The sequence below is a fragment of the Leptonotus elevatus genome, chromosome 1, assembly GCF_054856555.1.
Source record: "Leptonotus elevatus isolate MCC_2025b chromosome 1, RoL_Lele_1.0, whole genome shotgun sequence".
Lineage (NCBI taxonomy): Eukaryota > Metazoa > Chordata > Actinopteri > Syngnathiformes > Syngnathidae > Leptonotus > Leptonotus elevatus.
In genome coordinates this window covers 22,827,213-22,845,361 of record NC_141239.1, presented here as the reverse complement: position 1 = coordinate 22,845,361, position 18,149 = coordinate 22,827,213, and the positions used below count along the sequence as shown (strand labels likewise).

Here is an 18,149-nt window from a genome sequence, read left to right as displayed (position 1 = left end):
CCTTAATTTGACGTTAATAACATATTTCAATTGTGTCTGGGAAAAGTGGCTTTTCATCTCAGATTTTTTTTTTCTTTTACATTTTTACAAATCACAAAAAAGGACTTCATTCTCCACATTGCGTGTATTTCAGTTTTGCCATTGATACATTTAAGGATTATACATAGTAGTTATGTTTAGTTGGTGATTGTGCGAGGACCTTTGGAGCCAAAAAGTTTGAGTACACCGCCTAACAAGTTGTTGACACTTAAACATTTTTTTAATTATACTTTATCTGTCATCAGATTTTGAATTCAAATTACTGACACCGATTTTTTTTTTTTTAAACGATCAAAGGTTCAGTTTTACAGTATTTTTAAAACGTTTTTCTTTTTTTAACCAACAACAAAATTCTCAGATAAAAAAAAACCCACATAATTTTGAAAGTCAACATACTGTGTCAAATATTCAATGTATTTAGCTTACCCTGCTTACCTTGATGAAGTGTCAAAATAGCACTTTTGGGTCACATGAGAGAAGCCAGGCTACAGCATTTGGCACAAGGCGTCATCCAACTTGTAGTCCATCAAAGTCATTGACCATAAGGCCTTTTCACACTGCACTTGATGATCCATTATGAATGGGTTCATCACCGTTAGGTTGTTAAATGCAGTGTGAAACGGCTTTTATAGTCTTTTAGTATCTTCTACTGGTAGAAACTTCATACATCGGTGACGATGTAGATGGCACTCGAGATGTAGGGTATGAGACCTTCACCGTAGTGACCTTGATCGTCTTCCCCTATTTTGGCGACATAAGGTGACAAACCTCAGGTAAAACCGGAGTAACGTGCCATTAAGTTATGCAATGTTTGACTTTAGCGTGGATTCGGGTGTTGGGAGGATGTTGTAAGGCAGTGGCTGTGTTGCCGTATTTACGTCCAAGCTGTGTGGAATGGGTGGCTAGAATAACATACACTGATTGTATTGTATTTTTTCACATTTTTTTTAATGGTATCTGCACCCCAAAAATAAAACTAGTAGAATTGGCCTCCTTACTGCAGTGAGGAAATCTGAACACTGTGGGGCGCTGGAGTTCATTACACTGCAGTGAAACGAATCTGAAGTGGCCTCATTGTACACACACGTACACAAAGGTTGAGTACTTGTATCTACTATGATTTTTTATTTTTTAAGAGTGTAGATTTAATACAATGAATGAACACGTGGAGTTGTGTACTAGAATATAAAACATGCCTTCAGTTTTTTCACCTTTTTTTTTGTTAAGTACATAACATCACGTGTTCATTCATTTGATGCCTTCAGTGAAAATCTACAATGTGAATAGTAATAGAATAAAAGCAAACACATTGAATGAGATCTGTGTGTGTCCAAAAGTGCAGTTTTTGTTTCTTTTCTCACATTTTTAGCCAAATTGAGTACATACCCCTCCCGTTTACTTCTGTGATGCATGCAGCCTATCACTTATTGATGCACTGAGGGTCCTCTTTACAAATCTGGCTAGCATATTAAAATATTAACTTGCTTATGTAATAGTTTGTCTTTGTGCCATCTTTAGGGCTTGACTCAACTTCTCAGCAGATCATTTCAACGCATGTAATCAGCTGCTCAATTTCTGTATCGAATTGGTTATAAGTCGATATTATATTGTTGTATAGAAATTGTATACACAATGCAGTTTTTAATTAATATTGTATAGCATTTGGTCCGGCTCATCTGTCTGGATGAACACGTTATGAAAGAGCAATCACATTTGTTCTGATGGGCCGTCTGCCAACTGATCCTCGTCAAATGGCTGAATGGCTCACCCTCGTCTCGGCCATTAGATAACAGGACTCGTATATGGAAATGATCCGTTGATTTAATTATGAATTATCTAAGAGGCATGGCAGGAAAACTTTATTTTCATCCTGTTTGCTTTTTGCACAAAATCTTCATTGGTCTACCTTCGATCTTTTTCTTGCTATGAATAAGCATAAAAAGTGTTAGCATCTGAGTTACTTTATTTTAAAGTAGTGCCTGACCACAAAGTACAATGTTAAATCCTTATCGAGCTTCCTTTGTGTTCTCTGAACTTTGGTTCGTCGGACTAGCACATCATTGGTGAGTTATTTCACAGTTAACATTATTAGAAGTCCACGCAGGTTGTTAGCATGCTAACCTTAAGCCTTTTTATTTAACATTATTACTTAGAAGTCCACACAGCTGTCCGCTGTTAGCATGATATATGTTAGCATGCTAGCTTTTAATGTTGTCACTTTACATTTTGTTAAGGCTATAAAGCCTTTTAATTTATTTAAATATTTAAAACCGTTGCCTATAAGGCAAGTACAACTCGCAATAAATCTTTCACAAATCGTTAGCCTGATAGTAATAATATACAGTAATTGCTAAAAAAACAAAAAACTAGAGTTGTGTTATTTTTGTTGAATATTTCTATCATCCAGTTCATGATAATCTGTAAAGGTTGAATTGAAGCAACAGGACTCATATGTGCTTCCCCCCCTCCCCTTTTTTTTTTTAAACACCGTTTTCCAAAAACATGTAATATGACATTGGTCGCTATGCTATTAGACAAAGAAATGTCAGTTACAGATTTGCGACGTGTTCCAGTGCCATTAAAAAATTCTATGGGAATGTTTCTATTTATTATCTTTTGCTTTGAACTTATTGATATGACCTTGAGGCCCCTAGCAGGTTTATTAATAAGTAAGTGTGATGGGAGTTTAATGTATTGCTTTGCGTCACTGGTTTGCAATTACAGCGGATTCCGTTGTCTCTCATCGGGCTGGAACAAAAGGGATTAGGTAGCTCTGTTGAACATGAAGACGATCCCATGGACGTCATGTGGCCGGACAGTAGCTCTGGTTACTTTCCCCTAAATTAATTAAAAAGAATAAGAAGCAAGGCCAAATAAGTGTGCTAATATGCTACTGTGCCCCACATTCCTGACCTCCGTGTTTACCCGGGAAAAGTCCCGAGTCACAGGAACGATGGCTGGAAAAACGCCACCTCAGGCAAATGTTATGTTCCAGGCGGCATTACATGCCGCCAAAGGACGTTACACGGTTTCACAATGATGCCTGTCAATGGAAGCCTTTATGAGCTGCCCAGGGGGGGAATTAGGCCGTCAATGGGTCTCACTAAGCCGTGGATGCCATGCGTCCTTGCTGTTTGTTTTGACCCGGGCCTTGTTTACGTTGGAGAGTCCACGTGACATATCTATCGTAGTCACAACAGTTGATAAGGAAGGTAAAAATAAAACTTGGGAATGATGTGAAATCTTTATTGATCTGCCTGCCCTTGAGCCTTTTTGTGCTTGTGTTGTGTTGTATGTATACCAACTGTAAGTAAAATCCACCTTAGTGCTTTCTCCAAATCTCACCGTTGGTATTTCATTCCAGCTAGAAGTCACAGTAGAAATTTCCTTGCCACTTTCTCAACTTGGGTCGCTCCATTTTTGTATGTTAGCATGTTAGCATTTGATCAATTCTCATTAGAAATTGTACCATTTGATAGTACAAAGCAGGGTTTAAATCTTCATTGATCTGTCTTGGTGCCTTTTATGTACCCGGGATGCTGTCTTGCTAATTGCTAGTATAGCGAGTGTTAGCATTTGATTCTCATTTGTATTAGTACAGTTCAACACCGTTTAGTGTAAAGTTGGCTAGCTCTTTTAAAAAAAAGCCAGAAGCACTGTTTCTGTAGTAAAACGGAATATGGCAGTTTATTGTCACAATGTAGCAAAAAAAAAAAAAGTCATCGATTTGACAAGCAAAGTGATTTATTTACAATCTTAATCAAACAGTAGTAATTGTTGCCCTTTAGTCTTCTTAACTTCTGAAATCTTTGGAGTGTGCCAGCAACAAACAAACAAAAAAATCCACTTGAAAATAACCTCTCGACAATATTTTGTCTTTCTTTTTTTTTATTCTAAATCAATGGAATTGCAAATATGTCTTAGCTTTTTGCATTTTTATTTATTTATTCCTGGAGGGAGAAATACAATAAGACATTCCAAATCAAGTGAATATATATTAGGGCCTGAGCACCAGACATTGCCAAGTATCCTGGTAAATATTTTATTATTATACTTTACTTGGTGGTCCCGAACACAACCTTTCTGCAAAATTCACTCTGTAGCGCCCCATGGAACAAAAACAAAAAAACAAAACCTGACAATTGACATGAAATTCAGTGGCTGTCACAATCATAACAGAACACACGAAAAAGTCAAGAGCAGAAAGTCTGACGTTTTTGGTTTGAAGCAGCCATTTTGGGTCAAATTCCATTCTTCTTTATTGACGTATACCCAAATGAAGTGATATCCTTAAAAGGAACCCCGATTGTCATGACAAGTTTGCTCTAAATTATTTATTTGGTTGTTAATAACAACTGTGAGATTTATTTTTCGAGAATCATTTCCAGTTTAGTACATGTTGTAGAAACTTTATTTGGACGTACGCCGCCATTGTTATTTACGTCGTGGCGGCAGGCTCTCTGTTAGTCTCAAGTTAAGCCTGTAGCGTTCCTAAAGAAACAACATGCGATCGGGAGAGCTGCCGTCCCCCACGCCGTGCTCTCGTCATTCGCCAGACACATTCAAGAGTTTTGATCGTCCCTTTAGGAACGCTACGGAGGCTTACCTTGCTTTTTTTTTTTTTTGATAGGCGTTTCACATTGCTCAGCAGAGGGCCTGCCGCCATTCTACGTCACTATGCGCTGAATGCGTTGCGACGTAAATAACAATGGCGGCATACGTTCAAATAAAGTTCCTACAAAATGTATTAAACTGGAAAAGATTTTTGAAAAATTAATCTCATAGTTATGTTAGTAACAACCAAATAAGTAATATAGAGCAAACTTGTCATGACAGTCGGTAAATTAAAAAGCTCTCTAAAATCTTCATAATTTTGAGGTTTTACCATGAAAAAACCCCCCGAATTGCTCTTTGAATGATTAGCAAAATTGAGCACACGCTTGAAAAAGTCTCAAGAACCCAAACCCCAAAGTGAACTTGCAATTTGAAGCAGGTATTATATTACCTTTTATGCACCACCACCACATACATCCTCTGGCAACCACAAACGACCACCCCAACCCGCATCCATAGAGCACCTTACGGTGCTAGCAATACACTCTAACATAGAGCACATCAAGATAAGACACTGGTCAAAGTGAATGGAATAGCACAATGAAATGAAAAGGAAAAAAAGAAGTCTCCTCATGCATATAACTAGAAAAGGTCCGACTGTAGAAGCAAATGAGCTGTGTAAAAAAATCTTGTTGAAAAAAAAGTGCACTTCTTAAGACGATCCATGAGCCACAAGCAATCATACGCAAAACAAATTGATGATTAAAAGAAAAAAAAAAAGATCCATTTCACAACAGAAAAAGTTTTCAAATCAATGAGCGTAAATCTGAAATATACAAAATGGTGGCGGGTGAAAAAAGAAGTTCTGCAGCAGAGCGGGTACCAAACGGTACCGTGAATAGAAGTAGGCCCGTGGGCCCACCGGCGCTACGAGGTCTGCAGCAGGCGTCTGTAGTGCGGCATGACCTCGTGCTCGGGGAGGTGCAGGTTGAACTCCAGCGCCACCAGCACGGGGAACTCGAAGGCGATCAGCTCGCGCCGGTTCACGCGGAACCTCTCTTCCAGTTTCTGCAAGATAGATCAAGAATAATAAAATAATCACTACCCCAAATCATCCAAATATGGATATCATGATGTCACTGACTGTGTTGACATCTCTTACGTCAATAAGCAGCTTGACTTCGTGTTTCTTGAGATCGCCGCCTATCTTAGCCGCCAGCAGGACGCAGGCCCCCGTGCAGAGTTTGCGGTTCTGCTTGTTGAGCTTGCCCTGCAGCACCAGCTTCTCGAAGTACACGAAGGCCATGGCCACCGTGGGCTCCTCGTAGCCGCACTCGCCCTGGGCCAGCTTCTTCATTTCCCGCTTCAGGCTAAGATGAGGAGACAAGGCAAGGGAAGGGTGTTTAACGAGGGTGGGGGGGTTTGGACGGAGCCGCTTAACGAGGTCCTACCTTCTGATCTTGCTGAGCGTCAGGCGGATGTGAGGGAACTTCTCCTTGAAGGTTTCGTTCATGTCCTTCTTTAGGTCGGAGGGTTTCACGTACTCTATGATCGTCGTCTGACAAACACGAGATTTTATTGGCGCATTTTTATTTTGTACAACTGCATTGCATCATACTGACAGCTGTTCCTAATTTATTTATTTTTTATCAATACATTTCCATTTTTATTTCAGTTGCTATCCTTTGGCTTTTGGCTTTTTTAACTGCACTGCCATTGACAGCTATAGACGTCAAAAATTCATTTTAACAATTTTTATTAGTTAACATTTTTTTCCCCCATTTTTGTTAAGAGTATGAAAACCTAGATTTGTTTTTGTACATTTAGAACACATGTAAAATTTGTGAGTTAACTAGTGAAGTCATGCGATTAATTATGATTACAAATTTTAATTGCCTGATGTCCCTAATTTTTAATAATCTTTTCTTTTTTTCTTTAAAGAAAAAAATATTGAAAATTAGGGGCGTCGGGCGATTACATTTTTTAAACGTAATTAATCACGTGACTTCACTAGTTAACACACGATTAATTTTTTTTTTTAATGTTTTTTTAAGACAAAATATTAAAATTAATGTATTACATACTTAAATAAAATTAATCACAAATGTTATATCTGTTCAAATACAAAAATCTAGTTTTTTTGTTTTAACAAAAGTGGGAAAAAATTTAAAACTAATAGAAATAGTTCAAATGAATTTTTGACGTCTATAGCCGTCAATGGCAGTGAATGGTTATGTTTTTTGTTTCGTTTGTGTATGTTTTTTTTTTAATTAAATTAATATTTTCCGTTTTCTATATATTGGCCAAATAATATCTATATACCCAATAATAAATAAAATAATATAGAATGTAACTATTTAATACTCTATTTTCTTCTCATTCAATACATGCTTTCTTTTGATGACATTATTTTCATTCTCACTGAAGGCATCAAAACTATGACAACTAACAAACACATTTGGAGTTAAGTACTTAACAAACAAAAAAACTAATTACATAATAATAAGCCACTCTTTTCGCTGCTTACTTTTTTGCACATTCTTGGCATTCTCTTGATGAGCTTCAAAAGGTAGTCACCTAAAAGGGTTTTCCAAGTCTTTAAGGAGTTCCCAGAGGTAAGAATCAAGTCAAGAGTATGCAAAAAAAGTAATCAGAGCAAAGGATGGCTATTTTGAAGAATCTATACTATAAAACATGTTTTCAGTTATTTCACCTTTTGTTTTGTTAAATACATAATTCGACATCAGTTCACACATAGTTGTAATGCCTTTAGTGAGAATCTACAAAGTAACCAGTCATGAGAATAAATTAAATGCATTGAATAAGAAAGTGTGTTCAAACTTTTGGCCTGTACTGTATTTATGAATAAGAATTATACAAAAGAATATAAATTTAAAACAAATGAAATATAATAAAATGTGGGTGGGGAAAAAACAAGGAAACACACTCTTTCCTGTTAATTTCATTTTAAAATAAAATATTTCTAAAAAACATAAAATAAATATACAATTAAAGTGAATTAATTAAAATACAAACAAATAAAATACAATTAAAAAAGGTACAAAAATAAAATCTGGTCTACTGCCTCTAAAACTTCAAAGTGTGTAAATAAATATTTTCATGTACTTGTGCATGTTGCAACCAATATTTTATTTTTATTTATTTTTTATTTTTTTATATTTAAAAAATAATAATATTTTTTTTTTGTTGCTGATAGACTGCTCCACACTTCAGCCCATTTATCAGTAAAATAGTAAAAATGAGTCGACACAGTATGCGTCCCTAAATGTTCTTCTTGCACGCCTAAAATGGCAGGCAAGATAAAAACAAATCTCTGGATCCCTGCTACTGAATCTGACTGCAGCCCCCAAAACAGACTGAAAAGACTCAAATGTACTAGTAAACATTGGCCCAAAAAGAACTTTATAAAGGCTGCTGAGTGACACAATGGAACTAAAATGCAAGAGGGGTTCCAACACGCAAGCAAATACAAAATGGCCTCAAAAACGTCATAAACAAAAAAAAAAATCCCACATACACCATGAACCTAACCTCCCACCTTTATATTGAAAGTGTGAGCGCGGAGCAATGTGAGGAATGTACGGCTTCCACAATGGCCATTCTTGTGTAACGCTGGCTGGCCTTTTGCAATTGGAGGAAGCGAAGAGGGAAAAAAAACACAAATTAAAAACACAACCTGGCTTTGACGGCACGTTCAAAAACGCTCGTGTAATGCACGAGTCATGTAACATCCGCTCTGCATTGGGACACAAACGTCTGTTTGAATCAAGTGTGTGATTATTTTTCCAGAGTTTGACCATGACTGATTAAAACAACATCCTGCTGGCTGACTTTCACACAAATGAGCCGTTCAGACTTTATTGTCCTCTGTGGGAAAATGACCAACACCTAATTATAAACGCGCACTGGCTGATAGCATCGACAAAAATGTCAAAACAAACGCATTCGAGTCACTTGTGCGACTTTTGGCACTCTGTGTTGCGTTCACTGACTCACCATGTAGGATGGAAAGATGAGCACTCGCTTGTGTTTGCCGCAAGGCCACTGAGGGTCATCCAGAAGATTGGGGTCGTACTCGCGAAAGTCGCTCAGGTCGTTGCCTGATAATGACATCATAAAAAAACAACAATGGGACTGAGAGCACGTCCTCAAATTAAACTGCAAAAAGCGAAAAATGTCAAATAATTTGTTATCTCCATGTTCAAGCCAATCGAAGATAAAAGACAAATGTGACTTAACATTTGGTTATTAATCTGACAGAAAACGAATTTAAAGATTTTTTTAATACTTCAATTTTAGGCTCACATCAAATGAAAAAGTAAATTAATTTTGTTAATTGGTTGTGGTAATGTGATCTTGTAGTTGGTAATAAGTATTCATTAACTCATTCACTGCCATTGACGGCTATAGATGTCAAATATTCATTCGAACTATTTCTATTAGTTTAACATTTTTTTCCACTTTTTGTTAACAAGAGTAAGAAAACCTAGGGAAAAAATATTGTACATTTTTGACCAGATATAACATTTGTGATTAATCGTGAGTTAACTATTGAAGTCATGTGATTAATTACGATTAACAAAATGTAATCGCCTGACGCCCTAATTTTTTAATAATCTTTTTTTAATAATCTTTTTTCAAAAAAAGAAAAGATTAGTAAAAATTAGGTCGTCAGGCGGTTAAAAGTTTTAATTGTAATTAATAGCATGACTTCAATAGTTAACTCATGATTAATCACAAATTTTATATCTGTTCTAAATGTACAATAAAAACTTTTTTCTACGTTTTCATACTCTTGTTAACAAAAGTGGAAACAATGTTAAACTAATAGAAATAGTTCAAATGAATTTTTGACGTCTAAAGCCGTCAATGGCAGTGAATGAGTTAAGTAAGGGTTCTTAAATGTTTGGGTTCAGGGACTCTTTAATAGTTATTAAAAAGTTGCCTATTCCCCCCCAAAAAGGAAATTCTAAGATAATGACTTTTTTAAGAAAAAAAAAAGATTTAAGTTTTATTTTATTTTCAAGAAAAAAAGAAATAAGTCCTATTTTTCCAAGACAGCCGGAATTACATATTAAAGTCAATTAACGAGAAAAAAATAATAATTAGTTAAAAGATGAATTTAAGAAATGTAACTTTATCCTCGAAATTCTCTACAAAAAGAAAGAAAATAAAAAAAACTATACTATAAATTGGACCGCCGCATTCACCAATTTTCTGGATTATTTTCTCAAGATTACAATTTTTTTGAGTGGTGGGCAAACCCCCATTTTTCGTCTCAAATGTTGTTGTATAGTTATGTATACATTTTTTTTTTTTTATCTATTCACAGGCCAGGCCGGTGTCAAATTCCAAAATGGCTGCATTACTGTTCAATTTTGTCCCCGAGTGATTTTGTGTGTCCCGTGTCCACTAAATTTCATGTTAATCAGACAAACAGGCACCAGGGGCCAATTTGTAAACGCCACGCCCCAATAAATTGGCAACTGTATCATCCAAATAACCCCGCGCCCATTCACTAGCAACTGTAATAACAAATCTGTCAAGCCCATCAGTTGCTAACCAAAACAGCGGCACCTAACAAATCACATAAAACAGGCAATAAGACACGGAGTGAGCGTAGTAAGTGGTGGTGAGGCGTTTACCAACCGGTGTCCAGGCTGCTCTGGTTGCTGTTGGCGCGAGCCAGGCTAAGGCTGCGATGGCTGGCGTTGCGAGACTGCGAAAAGGACGACGTGGAGTCGATGGTGTTCCTCCGCCCGCCCAGCACGTTGGTCGGGTACAAGAACTGCGTGTACGACACCGTCTGCACACACCAAGGTTATTCAGGAATTTTAACAAAATAAAATGTCAAGCTCCCATAGTATGAAAATGCACTTCAGGGGGGTTTTCTGTCTCCAATCCAAACAGGTCTGAAAAAAGTCCGTCCGCGACTTCTTTAGCTTTCTCCCTTCTTTCTAAAATTTCTCAAAGGACTGTTTTGTTAGTGAAAGCCTGTTCAGAGCTGTGATTTGCAACACGTTTAAACATAATGGATCGGTCCCAACAGTGTGACACGACTGCAAACGGGAAAGATGTAAGTTGACAATTTTTTGATTTAGCCTTCCTTCCTATCCTTTCTCATAAGCGATGTGCATCTTCTACCATATTACTGGTGTATTTTTAGTGCCTAAAGTGGGAGCTACATTTGTCGTGTGGAGGTTGTTTGGTCACAAGAGGTCAAATATGATAAAGCAGACGGTGGTTGGATAATATGAAGCGGTTGCGTATTGTTTTGTCAAGACACAATCCGCGGCGGTTAATTTGCCGTGACTGGCAACTCGCCACCTTGTTGACATGACTTTGTGATGCTAACCGGCCGCTAAGTGGTTTTCGACGAGACGGCTTGCACGTTGCGACCGCGCAGTGGCCTAAATGTGCACATTTGTGTTATTCTTAACCGCTTGTAAATGTCTACAAGCATTAACGGCAAAATAACGTTCGCGGGAAATTTGCCGGTTACTGCAAAATAACCATTGCCTAAACAATCACAAACTAACGCGACAACATCGTCTCTATAGTAACGTTATGCTACTATTTCTTATGGTAAAACGTTATGCCACTTTTCCACATATTAAAATAGTTGTCAAATGTGTAAAAGACATATCTGTATTGTTCTTTTCTTCTGCTCCCATGGCCGGTCGTTTCCATTCACAACATTAGCACATAGCTACCGTGACCAAAATCACTGCCCCTTCGAGAGAGAAGGCGTGGCCTGGTGCAGCTATTTACATAAAAGTGACACACTCCTAAAACAGGCTGTTTTGAACGGTGCGTTTTTTAGGACAGTAAAAAATATTAGAGCCTAAGTCAATTTTGACAAATGCATGTCACAGACATGTCTTTTATACATTTGAGAACTATTTTAGTATGTTAAAAAGTTGAATGCTATGGGACCTTTAAAAAAACAACTACTGAAACTGCATCTTCATGCAACCAAAACCGATTTTGATTATAGTAAAAATTTATTTAATTTGTATCTTTTTCAGTTAATATCATAAATGAGCTTTCGGGGTTAGTTTTTACTTTTTAGTATTTATTTTGGTATTGCTGTACATCTGTAGTTACAGGAGAAGGAAGGTCAATTGTTTGAGAATTGTAGTCCAGTTTGCTTTATTAAACAATACTTAGTGACCCATTTTTTTATAATCTTGCTCTTGACAAATACTCCATATATTAAAAAATAAAATAAAACTATAACCAAAATGAACCAATAAAAAATAAAGTAAAACTAATATTAAAACATATAAGTTAAAATGAATTAATAAAAAAATACTTACTACAAAATGTAATTATAATTAACTGATAAATAAAAAAAAACAAAAAAAAAACAACTAACTATAATGACAAATCCATAACTATTATAACCCAAAACTTTTAGTTTCAAAATGTGCAATAACAATTTGACTAAATCATTGCTGTGGCTACTCCTGATGGGACAAGCCACCACCATTTGCGTTTATCTTTCATAGTTTTAATTTATTAATTACAATTCCCCGATTTTTTCACAACAACCAGGTTTATGGTGTAAATAATGACTTAGTTTAACTGATTGTTTTTTGTTTTGTTTTTTATTGAACATGGTTGTTTCTCACCTTCCCGTCAGCCCCGAGCTCAACGCCCTCGAGTCCAATGACCATCTCTTTGGCGCTGGTGCCTCCCGACGGGTGTCGCTGGCGCCCCGCCGCCTCCATCTTCACATCCCTGATGATGAGCACAAAACTTTTACAGCTACTACTTATTTATTTATTTATTTTGCTTTAACTGGCAGCCGGCGAGTCTTTGTTTGTGGCGTTCTCCTTGCGGGTAGCTTAAGTGTCCCTTTGGGAGGGAACATTTAGGCCATTGACTGAAATGTCATACGGCTGCAGGAGGTCATTGGAAAGAAGGAAAAGAGACAGGGGGAGGGGCCTCCAGCTCACTTCTACGAGGAACTATTATGAGAACTAGAGTGGGCTAACTCCATTTTGTCATTTCCGAGGTCTTGTTCCAATTTTGACCTTCACAGATTGATAGAAGTATTGGTTTAGCTTGGGTGGCAGTGTATCAGCACGTTAGTACGGTGGACGTCATTTCAACAGACCCAGAACCAACGGACGGAGTAAAAAGTGTCCAGGCCACCCAAAACGGGCCTTGTAGAATAAACGTTTGTCTGTGAGTTCCACAATTTGCCACATCACCAGCAAATGGCGCTGTGGCGCCATTGACAATTGGGCTGCTCTTGTTATAAACAGTAGACTAGAGCCGGCTAAAACACTTGGCAATGTAGCGTTCATGTTAGCAAGGTAAAGATAATAGCATGGACATTAGCTTAGCATTGCGGTACATAAACACGCAGCTCAAAAGGAGCGTTGACTATTCACATTTATGGATGTTTTTCTACTCAGGTGCTAGCTTAAGGTACAGTACCCTTTTTTTTTTTGTAAAGCCCTTATAAGTGCTAACATTGTGACTCAAGAACACAAATTTACAAATATTTTTTACTTGTACAGGCCATTTTCAAGCTATGAAAAAGTGTCAACAAAAATGTACTATATTGGGTGTTTTTAGGCCCTCCAAAATGTACTTCGATACAACGGACCACCAATTTTACTTTTATTATCTTTCAAGTCACGTGTCACAGCATATTGTCGTGAGAGGAAAATCTGCGCACATGTGATGTAGCTATGTGGGGACTGCACATGCATGTAAGCTACGTACGGCAGTTCATTTGAATGCCAGTGAGTAGTTGCGGGAATAATTGGCCGGCTAACGCCGTGCTTTTGGCCGACTAACAAGAAATGAAACTTGGACGCCAAACCTGATAGATGAACTAGCTTAGCAAAAGCTAGGAAGAGGCTACTCGCAATGTAGATGGATTTAAAATAGAACCAAACAGAAAATATATATATATATTTTTTTTCTGCCGTTAGCCAAAGTATGGTGCGGGATCATGGAGGTTAAAAGTAAGTTATTTTAAACTAAAAGGTTAACATGAGGTAAGTCAATATGGTAAACATGATCTAGATAAAACTCAGTATAAGTGCTCTCAATTTACAAACCAAATTCCCAAAAAGTTGGGACACTATACAAATTGTGGATAAAAACTGAATGCATGTGGAAGTGCATTCACTTCCAATTTGATCAAAATGGTCAATGGAGTGCACTTTATTTCAAACATACATTTTTAAAGCCATATTCATTTACCTCATTCAAAAGTATCAGATTGTAGTCGACACCAGAGTGTCAACGAAGGTTACCTTTTTAGTTTAAAATAACTTACTTTTGTCGTACACTGACTAACAGCAAAACAAAAGATGTTTTGCTCTTTTTCCCGATTTTAAATCCACTACTATAACTACTAGCCTCATCGTTGCTAGCGCTAAGCTAGTTCATCTCTCACCTCCGGCATCAAAGTTTGCTAACCTCCCTTTTGTTTCTTGCTAGCATGGTGTTAGCACGCCAACAGGTACAAACCCAATTCCCAAAAAGTTGGGACACTATACAAATTGAGAATAAAAACTGAATGTAATTATGTGAAAGTGCCAAATTTTAATATTTTGTTCAAAATACAACATAGATGACAGGTCAAAAGTTTAAATTGAGAAAATGTATCATTTTAATGGAAAAATATGTTGATTGTTAATGTCATGGTGCCAACAAATCTCAAAAAAAGTTGGGACAGAGAGCAATAAGAGGCTGGAAAAGTAAAAAAAACAAAAACAGCTGGAAGACCAGTTACCACCAATGAGGTCCATAATAATGCCAGACACCAATTACAACATCATGGCTGCTTCAGAAAAGGATCCGGGTATCGAAATGGCCAGCCTGCAGTCCATTTCTTTCACTTCTAGAGCACATTTGGCGCATCATTAAAGGGGAAGGCGCAAAAAAGAAAGCCCAAGACAGTTGAACAGTTAGAGAGACGCGTGTTAGACAAAAATGGGACAGCATTCCTATTTCTAAACTTAAGAAACGTGTCTCCTCGATCCCCAGACGTTTGCAGACTGTTGTAAGAAGAGAAGGGAATGCCGCAAAGTGGTGAAAATGGCCTTGTCCCAACTTTTTTGAGATTTGTTGACACCATGGAATTGAAAATCAACATCGTTTTCCCTTAAAATGATACATTTTATCAGTTTAAACTTTTGACCTGTTCTCCATGTTCTATTCTGAATAAAATATTACAATTTCCACATAATTGCATTCAGTTTTTATTCACAATTTGTATAGTGTCCCAACTCTTTTGGAATTGGGTTTGTATCATTTTTAGCATTTTTTTTTTACTATGACATGTTTTTGGCAAAAGTACATTGAGTAACCGTTTGAGTTGATTCAGCTATTGTCAATACAAATGGCAAATGCGTATCTGGTGCCAGTCCAAGATCTACATGAAATAGTAATAATTTGACACGTTTGGATTAAATAATCCTGACAAAAAGCTATTTTTTTTGTAAAAAAGTATCCTGAAGAAGTCATCGCTATTCAGTACCATATGAAATAACAGGATATACAGTAAATCCCCCAGATTTTATCACCACTATTAAACTTCCACTTTGCCGCAATATGGAGTTAGTCCACTCTCGTTCTCAATTATGGTCACAAGTTTTTTATCCACTTCCAAAAGCTGAAAACTATTTTTGCCCCCCCACCAAATGCCAAACCCCAAAGTACTTAAAAGAGTAATGTCAAATAATAATTATTAGGGGTGGTTAAAAAAATCGTTTCGGCGATATATCGCAATATTACCGTGCGCAATTCTCGTATCGATTCAATATGCGGCCAAATTGATTTTTAAACATCAATTTTTGATGGAAATATTCAACAAAACATCTTACTTGAGGTTAGCTTTTAAACCAAGAGTGCCATCTAGAGGAGTCAAAAAATATCACAGGTGCTTCATGAAGCTTCATTTGTCTGTCTGGTTAGCTGTTTAGCTAGCTAGCACCTTTAAACCAAGAGTGCCATCTAGAGGAGTCAAAAATATCACAGGTGTTTCATGAAGCTTCATTTGTCTATCACTACTGATATGTATTTTCAAAATTTAGAATTAAAAAAAATCGCAATAATCGACTTATAGATTCATATCATGATTAACTCATTTACTGCCATAGACGTCAAAAAAATCATTTGAACTATTTCTATTAGTTTAACATTTTTTTCCACTTTTGTGAACAAGAGTATGACAACCTAGACATTTTTTTGTACATTAAGAACAGATATAAAAATTTTGATTAATCGTGAGTTAACTATTGAAGTCATGCGATTAATTACAATTAAAAACATTTAATCGCCTGATGCCCCTAATTTTTAATAATCGTTTCTCTTAAAAAAAAAGATTATTAAAAAAATGTCTAGGTTTTCATATTCTTATTAACAAAAGTGGAAAAATGTTAAACTCATAGAAAAAGTTCAAATTAATTTTTGACGTTTATAGGTGTCAATGGCAGTGAATGAGTTAATCGGTATCTAATCGAATCATGAATCGCAGTGTACGAGGTAATTCACATCCCTAATAATAATAGTACTAAAAATTCGATTTAGTTGGGTTACGACATTTGTCAAGCAATATGTGTCCATATTTCATTCTTTTTGTGTAATTTATTTATAATCAATGCACCGTTGGGAAAATGGAGAATGCAAATAAATCCTAAAAACAATAATTAAAACTTGTGACCACTGCACTGTTTACATGAATGTCGTTGCATCCCACTTATCTTTTCGGGCCCGAGCTCATGTTTTCAAAAGATAGACGTGACCTCACATGACACTTGACTGAGGAGGAGGGGTTAGAATCAAAGAAACGTTACGTGGCAGGAAAGGCGGGCTGGCGTCAGGGCACGAGGGAACGCGAGACGAGGCGGGTCGTCTATGAAGCGTCCACTATCATAACAATATGGTGACAAAAGGTGCAGAACAAGCTGCTAAGGAAGAGAGAGGAGGATGAACGCGAGGCGGACGTTGCATAGTAACATGCTCCACATGGCGCCCGCTCCATGCAACATGCATGCGTGTGCTACACAGCCAAAATTGTGGAAAAGACATTCTGACAAGCCTCAAGAAACTCGACCGTCGCCAACATTTCACTTCACATGCGCCCCAAAAAAAAGTGAGGGGAGCACCAAGTTTTTGCCATGTTCAAACCTTGTCAATAGATAAATAAGGAAATCAGGTTCTAGGCATTATATTTTTAAATTAACTGAATTGTATTATTTCATAAGAAGAAACGTTTTAAAAATATTGTATTTTCTTTATTTTATTCCTTTTAATTACGTATTGATTTACTTACTAATTAAATTTTACAAATTATTTCAAATTTAAAAATATATTTACAATTTAACCATCCAAACTGATTGCCAATGGCAAATAATGAAATTAGCTGACGACAATAATTTCTGAATGTAAATAATTTTTTACTCAGGGTTGTATATAATTCCAGCCACGAAAATAACAATATAAATTAAATGAACATCTGGTTATATTTCACAATTTCATAAATTATTTAACATTTAAAATATATTTAATACATATTAATGAGGTTTAGGTCAGTAATTAATAAAATTATCTAATAAATTATCACTAACAAAACTTGATTGAATTATTTAAAATATATATTTTAATTGGGTTTACATTAACACCTCACAACACATTTAATAAATGTTATAAAATAACACATTCCAATATTTATTTATTTTACAATCTAATTCATAAATTGACAATTTAACAAATTGTTTCCTATTAACAATTTTTTAAAATTGTTTTTATATTTATTTCCCTTTGACACTCAAAATAAACTTGTATTAACTCATTCACTGCCATAAATTAATTTTAAAAAAGATTATTAAAAATTAGGGGCAAGAGGCGATTAATTTTTTAAACTCATTCACTGCCATTGGCAGCTAGACGTCCAAAAATCATTTGAACTATTTTTATTAGTTTAACATTTTTTTCCATTTTTGTTAAGAGTATGAAAACCTAGATTTTTTTGTACATTTAGAAGAGATATCAAATTTGTGATTAATCGTGAGTTAACTAGTGAAGTCATGCGATTAATTACGATTACAAATTTTAATCGCCCAAATTTTTTTATTTCATTTTTTTTTTATAGTTTTTTTTAAAGAAAAATTAGGGGCGTCGGCCGATAAATTTTTAAAAAATTTAATTAATCGCATAACTTCACTAGTTAATTCCCGATTTTTTTTTTTAAATAAAATAAATAATAATAATAATAATGTTTCTTAAGAAAAAAATATTACAAATTAGGAGCGTCAGGCGATTAAATTTTTTTTAACGTAATTAATCGCATGACTTCACTAGTTAACTCACGATTAATCACACATTTTATATCTGTTCTAATACAAAAAAAATTCTAGGTTTGCATACTTTTGTTGACAAAAGTGGGCAAAATGTAAAACTAATAGAAATAGTATAAATGAATTTTTTACATCTATAGCCGTGGCAGTAAATTAGTTAATTGTAATTAATCGCATGACTTCACTAGTTAACTCACGATTAATCAC

The 18,149-nt window shown here is 35.9% G+C and overlaps 1 protein-coding gene across 2 annotated transcripts in view; it reads right to left on the bottom strand.

The window, feature by feature from the left end:
• Nucleotides 1-3,761: 3,761 nt before the first annotated feature.
• The window catches only part of cables1 (Cdk5 and Abl enzyme substrate 1), a 30,163-nt gene continuing 15,775 nt past the window's right edge, over nt 3,762-18,149 (bottom strand). For both annotated transcript variants that reach the window (XM_086085159.1, XM_086085167.1), the window contains 6 exons: nt 12,249-12,357; nt 10,264-10,420; nt 8,611-8,714; nt 6,045-6,151; nt 5,756-5,963; nt 3,762-5,661 (listed from right to left, as the gene is read on the bottom strand). In XM_086085159.1, coding sequence (XP_085941285.1) covers nt 5,521-5,661; nt 5,756-5,963; nt 6,045-6,151; nt 8,611-8,714; nt 10,264-10,420; nt 12,249-12,357 — 826 coding nt within the window. In that variant the 3' untranslated portion in view covers nt 3,762-5,520. The remainder of the gene's footprint in view (nt 5,662-5,755; nt 5,964-6,044; nt 6,152-8,610; nt 8,715-10,263; nt 10,421-12,248; nt 12,358-18,149) is intronic.